Here is a 7,113-nt window from a genome sequence, read left to right as displayed (position 1 = left end):
TAGTTCTCAATGAATAAACCATATGATAAGCCCATTAACCCATGTTATCATTATTGCCCGTTCCTACTACCAGGGCAGAATTCCTGCCCTCATTACACTGAAAGGCTAAAGTTAGACTGGGCTCAACAGGACCAGAAGTTCAGCTGAGGACACTAAAGGCTGGGCCTCCATTACCAGACCTATGTGACTTTTACTGCTCACTTCAGCAGGTGAAGAAGCAAAAGTGTTTTGACATTAGCCACACAGATACTTTTGCAAACTCCCTGGAGGAGCCCAGGAACTTCTTCAGGGACTGCATACCTTTAATGACAGTCACTAAGGAATTTGCCAAAGACCACACACCAGGTTGTTAGCAAGGAAGAGGGAGAACCCAACTGTTTTTGAATCTTTCTACTCTCAACACAGTAAATTTCTCAAGGTCCTTTCCAAAGAATAAAAACATTTCCAGCTGAATTTTAAAAATCAACACATCTGATTTAATTATGATTCAAATACATTTATCTACATTTGTCAGTTATGACAAAACACCCTAACTTAAATTTTATCACTGAATTCCAGGCTGCTTGGTGCAAGACAAAAGACAGAGTCAGGAACTATTTTTTCACCTTAGGTACAAGGCGCCAAAAGGAAAATTATGAAGTAAAACTATCACTTAATTTTACCCAATCAAGTATTACCTGCAATCAGATATATCTGACATCAAGCCTGCTAGATAGCTTTTGCATGGCCCATCATACTTTTCCAAACAAAGCCAATGGACACAAGAGGCTGGAGGTCAAACAGTCTGGCTGTATGAAGCCTGCATTCACAAGATTATTCACTTGGATGTAGAAATACTTGGGGAAAGGTGAGGAGCTCTTGACACTCCTAGGGGAAGGAGGAACTTAGCACATTCATGCATGGAGCACAAGCCCTGATTTAGTAAACTCGCATTTTCAAAGTAGCAAACAACTTCCTCATCAAAGCTGCCAAGCAATAAGAGAGAAGACCTTTACACTGAAAAATAAGTAGTTCAAAGTTAGATTAAAACAATGTCTAAGAATAAATGTTTCATTTTCACAGGAAAAGCTACCTTATTGTCCTACAGGGATCTTTGTCCCAGAGGCCATGTTTAACTTGACTAAGAAATCACCTTGAAGAGGGGGTTATTTGGAGATGGCAATATTTCATATCACCATATTCAGCATGGAGATGCTGATGATACTTTGCTACTGTGAGTGCTAAAGAGGAGCTGTGAAAAGAGATGGAATAAGAACTCATGGTCACCAGGGAATGCTAAAACAACAGGTGACATTCAGCACCCATAAATGCTAAGTTATTCAGAAAACAGTTCTGTTGTCATACAACCTACAATGAACTCTGAGCTGAACATTACAACTGAGGAAGGAGATCTAGAATTGTTGTTTTACTACAGAAATATTAACACCAATAAATAATCTGTCATAAAGGAAATCCAATGCTAAAACCAGTTACAAATAGCATAGAGAATAAAACAGACAACATCATTATGACAACCATTAAAGTCACATTTTGTCTACGTCTTGAACAGTAGGCACAAATCTGGTTGCATCTCAGTAAAAAAACTGCAGAGCTGGAAAAAAACCAGATTAGTATGACAAGGCCAATTGAAAACATGAGACAGCTCCTTTAAATGAGACTAGGGGTTCCCTCTGGAAAAGAAAAATGGGGGAAAATTATGCCAAATACGTGAGATCACATGGGACATGGAAACAATATGAACAGGGACCATTTCTCTCATACAAAAACTAGGTGAAAGCAAATGAATAGAGATGGTTCATAACAGAAAAGGAAGTATTTCTTCACTCAATGCATCATTAACTGCATAAGACCTTGTGAAAGGAACAAGTAGATACAAACAATTTAAATGGATTAAAAAACAGGTCATGAAAAAATGCTGCTAAATACAAAGACACCACCTCTGGCTTAGAAAGCCTCTAACTAACAAATTGCTGGGATACCAGTTGGGAGAGTGGTCACTAGTGCTAGGCTGACTTTATATCCTTTCCTAGGCATCTTCTATTTGTTATTGCCAAAGGCAGTCTTTGGGCTTTGGTCTAGCCCAGCATGGTAGTCCTTACATTTTTGTCTTTATTCCTTCGTCACTACTTCCTTACAGCAGAAATGGTTCAGTAGCACTGACAGCTCAGGAGATCTTGTCATCTGCTTCATGCACAAAGCTGTGTGAGGACAGCAGGACAAAGAGCTGTTGAGTCACCCAAAGAGCTGAACAGCAGCACATGGGAGAGGGTGAAGGGGCTGGAACCTGGGGGGTGGCAATCCTCTGGTTTGGAAGCATTACAATTTCTTCCCACTGAATAGGTGTGGGGGAGTGGCTCCAGACTCACTGGCTAGCTTAGGATTGACCAAAGGTCAAAAAGGAGCACTTCAGAAGTGTCTAGAAGTGACTTGGGTAAATGTGGCCCAGAGAGATGCTGTATCTCCCTGCAAGATGTTAGGTATGGTCAACTGAAACTAAGAGGGGCTTACGTCTGCACATGAGGAAGGTTTAACGTTAAAGTGTTTGAAAGAAAAAACAGACATTAAAATTCCTCTCTCTACACTCAAAATTAAAATTTTATTTTCTCCAGATACACTGCACTATCACAACATCTGTACAAGCAAGCATTAAGAGCGAAGACCATGTAACAACACTAAAAACAAAGCAAAGCAGGCAAGTGGAAGCCTTAGGAGCTACATCCACCTTGCCTTAGTTGGCGGGTCCTGAGAAGAGACTAAAGCCCAGCTGGCTGCTGAGATTCTTTACTGAATTTGGGGTGCTCAGAGATTACAGCTGCTTTCTTGAGCAGGTTTATATGAGTGCTGACCTGACAGTTCATACAGGGAGATGGTTGGGTCACAAACATAACTCTAAGTTCAACTCTCATGTGTCTGTAAGGTCTATAATGTCTGGGTACCCCAAATTTTCCTCCTCAGCCCGCAGTTTCTCCCCTCCTTGTAAGATTCTATGCTTCAGCCTTTGAGTTAAGTCCTAGGGCACTTCATGAGTACAAAAACCTGAGGATTGGCAGTTTGGCCTCAAACCCAGCCTGGATGGTACTCCTGCACTGCAGAGCAATCTGAGGTCTAGAAGAAGCAGACAAAAATCTTGTAGGAAAGCGATAAGAAGAGGAAAACACTGAAAAGGTGGATTTTTAATTTATAAGGTGCTTTCTGAATATCTGAGTGCTTTTTCCTCATGGAAAAGGACAGAGGAGTGACTAAAAACAATACAAGACTTTCTCCACTGTCTGAGATACTGTACAATGCCATAAGGCTTTCATGTTGCAATTTATTAAGCTGTACTTCCAGTGAAACCTAACTGTAAATTTCTTTTTAATGTACACTGAAAATGCTATGCACTAGCAGAAGCTATTCAACTGTTGTATAAAGCTATACATTTATCCTGCCTGCCCTTTGATGTAGCCACAGTTACTACCTGCAATTCAATGGACTATGAGTAAGGAGGAAAAAATATGAGTAAGGAGGAAAACCAGCCAGAGATATTTCTTGAATGCCAACCTACTTTATCAATTAATATATTTAACATACAAATACTGGACTATTTGCAGTCTCACAAATAAAATAAGGGATTTAAATTTTGAAACTGCTTTGCAGCATTTTGAACCCAAAGCCTGCAGTATTTAAAAAAATGACCAAGCTGTGCAGCAGAGTATAGTCTACTAACACTGAGAGGACAGACTGTTAAAATAAGCATCTACATAATTTTTCACAGTACACGATGCCACAATGCATTTGCTTAAAAACAAATACATGTTTGCAGCAAAACATTTCAACAAATCACAGAACTCAGCAGCAAAGTAGTTAAACATTTATGATTTGATTTTATCTCAGCTTGGAATGTCGCTGGAGTGTCCCACTTCTAACAACTGTTTGCTAAGTTAAGGCTTCAGTGTTTACACAGTGCTGAATGAAGCAGCCTGGTCACCAGATGTGAAAGCTTCCTTAGACTACAGCTTTCAATCAGATCACGGTCCTAATGGTCCCTGCTCCAACCTTCTTCCTCAGGACGTCCACCAGCCTTTCCAACCTGAGAGGGGGCAGGGGAGAGGGAGAGGAGAGAAAAAAAAAGGAAGCTAATGTTAGGAATGTTCTGGCTGAAAGAGACAGTGTTTGCACTGAACCAAGCTGTCCTGGTGGTGGTCACGCTCAAAAACAAAGCACTACTGTAAAAGACAGACATTAAGGGAAAATGCAGACAACTTGAGAAAAACTTTTTAACCTACAACCCAACCCATCTGCAGTCAGTGATATATATCAACTCACTTTTCCTTTGTAGTGTATGTAGTATCTGAGCTCCCTGTATGGCATTAACACAAAACCCTGTGCAGCAATCCTGTGGTACATATACACTGTGGTGTAAGCAGGACAATTATTTTTTGCACTTTTAAAAATATGAGTTGTCCATGGCTCTTGTTAAATGTAGCACTTAACTGTTGTTTCTCCTTAAAAAGTATCTTGCCCATTATCCAACAGATACTTTTACTGTCCAGTTTATAAATTTATGTCTAAAAGCCCATGTGTTTTATGTCAAAAACTTTTTCAAAATACTCAACAAGTCAAGTTTCTGAGGACGTGGATGATGATATTTTGAAAGTGGCCTGCACGATTCTTTTGTCAATATAAATACAGAAAAATTAATAGTCTAAATAAGTAGGATAGAGAGCTGCCCAAACCTCTTAGTTTTAAGGCACAGGCTATAATCATGTTCAGAATCTCACTGGCTTAATTTGATCATTCTTTTGTTAAAGTATGTAGGCAAGTGCAAAGGACTACATTTGTTCATCATTTTGCATCTACGCACATTTATCTTCAGCATTCCAGAAATCATGCGTTCAAGCTATTTCTTCAATTTGTCTGTATTTTATGGTATCCTTCAATGAAAGGTCTCCCACAAATAAACTATCTGTATAAAAGCAGACGCTGTGTGTAGCAGAACACTTTTAGAGCCATGTCCAGAATATTATACACACAGCTTCCACAATGGATAAACAGAGTTGCAGATTCAAATAGCTGTATTCCTTGTTACATAGTTGACTATTTTGCTTATCTGAAAAGACTATTTAAAAAAATATATATTATACAACATGAGAAACGCAGATAGGAAATAAAAATAACACAGCTTTATCAAAATTGCAAAATGCATTTTATCTCATGAATGCATTAGTGACTTCAGTGCACATAAACTAGTTAACGTGCATTTATTGCCACAAGTCATGACTAATGTGCTTGGTACGTATTGAAACACTCTTGTTTTCCAGGAACCACCAAGCACGATGAAGCTACACCTTTCATTGTACTCACCAGGTGACTTAATTCCTGAAATGAGATTAAGAATTCACCACCCAAATGTAATCATCAGACACCAGGAAAAGTATGTGGAAAGTTCAGCTAGTTTTAGCTGTTCCACAGGGACTCTGAGGGAATGAATGCACAGGTAAAAAACTGCTGCTTAGGTACTCCTCTCCCTTCAGTTTTCCAATAGTCACTTTTCTTTAACCAACTAGTGAATTTTCACCCGTTTTTGTAAAATAACATCTACTGCACTTTGTCTTTATGGAGGCAGCGCCCAAACAGCCATAACTCAGTGCCATCAGCCCATGCAAGTTTAAAGTCAGGGATTCCACAAGTTATTTGCTCCTGGAAGTTTTCTCACGTGGATATATCAATGTTTTCTGAGTTCTAAGGATTTTAACTCAGTTACTGACAGGTCACAGTTTCGTCAGCCTCTCTTATTGGGAAGTTTCCCTGTTACATCAGTTGTCAGTCCATGTGCAATTTCAGAAAGCAATGGCAGATTAGTCCTCTTTCAATAGCATGTTTATTCAGAACCATGGCAGCTTTCTCAGCCATTTTAACTCTTCCTGGAGGTCTCTTTCACACTATCACCCTCTCTAATGTGCTTCAGAGACATAAAAACACTGGAGAAATATTTCAAACTGTTTGGACAAACAGAAGGTTTGGGCTGAAAATTGTTTTTCTGGGAGACAGCATAAAACCTGTAAAATCTGAGATCATGGTTTATTTAAATCACTGTTCAGTTAAAAAGGAATATTGTGTGGGTTATACAAGGCGGGGTGTGTGTGTGTGTGTGTGTGTGTGTGTGTGTGTGTGAAATGACTTCAGTAATTGAGGCTCCTTTTGGGAAAACACAAGCTGGAGGTCACTGCTTACTCATTGTCCTACGACGGGGTTTAGATGTGCACCACTCTGTGACCAAGCAATGGCACTGCACACCAGAGCAGAACAAGTTAGCGAAGAGCTGCCCATGTTTGAAGAGAAATACCACTGGGATGAAAGTAGTTGTCTTCTGTTTAACCTTGAAACTGTCAGGCTTCATTGAAAATAATGAGGCTTAACAATCATAGTTTCTGCTTTTCAAATGAATGATGACTGAAGTCATCAAAATGAGGTATTCCTCACCAAATACAAACCATGCAGAGCTTATTTGCCTTTTGTTTCAGTCATATGTGGACTTGCAAATTTATTTATTCTTTATTAGAAGGAAAAAAGAAAAGGTAGCAGTGGAGTAAGATATTGTACCTTTGAAAGAGATTTAAGCAATAATGTAAAAGAGAAATTGTAACAGCTATTTATAAGACAAAATAACAGAGGGCAAAATTTACCCCTGCGCAGACACAAGACCCAATATACCACTGAAATCCCACTTAAGCCTACAAAATAATGCTATGCGCTGAATCAGTGGTTAATAACTCTTGATACAGGTCTCAGGGGGCTTTTTGGAATGATAATCCTGGACTCTTTGTTCACCAAGGGCCCAACTCTGTCATCCCAACTCAGTAAGCAACATTTTCTTTATGAGTAATAAAAGGCAGCTAAAAAGGCTGTTTGTGCCAGTGAGGTGCTACCTGCGAGGGATGAGGGTGGCAGAGCCAGCCCTTGTCCATAAGGCTTTGTGCCCAGCCCAGTGGGATACTGCAGGCAGCTCCCTCTGGAGACTGAGCATTTTAATGTGGAAAACTGCAGTAATAGTTTTATACCTCAAGATCAAAGGTAACTTAAACAGAAGAATGGAAGGTGCTGGGAACTAGTCTCAATGTTTGCAGGGTTTTA

The 7,113-nt window shown here is 39.6% G+C and overlaps 1 protein-coding gene across 2 annotated transcripts in view; it reads right to left on the bottom strand.

Annotated features, from left to right (window-relative positions):
- Positions 1-506: 506 nt before the first annotated feature.
- MIPOL1 (mirror-image polydactyly 1) overlaps positions 507-7,113 on the bottom strand; it is a 163,533-nt gene continuing 156,926 nt past the window's right edge. For both annotated transcript variants that reach the window (XM_017742236.1, XM_008639590.2), the window contains one exon: positions 507-4,069. In XM_017742236.1, the coding sequence (XP_017597725.1) occupies positions 4,003-4,069 (67 nt within the window). In that variant the 3' untranslated portion in view covers positions 507-4,002. The remainder of the gene's footprint in view (positions 4,070-7,113) is intronic.

This window comes from Corvus brachyrhynchos, unplaced genomic scaffold (genome assembly GCF_000691975.1).
Source record: "Corvus brachyrhynchos isolate BGI_N302 unplaced genomic scaffold, ASM69197v1 scaffold115, whole genome shotgun sequence".
Lineage (NCBI taxonomy): Eukaryota > Metazoa > Chordata > Aves > Passeriformes > Corvidae > Corvus > Corvus brachyrhynchos.
Note: the sequence above shows the minus strand (reverse complement) of the source record. Positions and strands in the feature narration are given on the sequence as shown.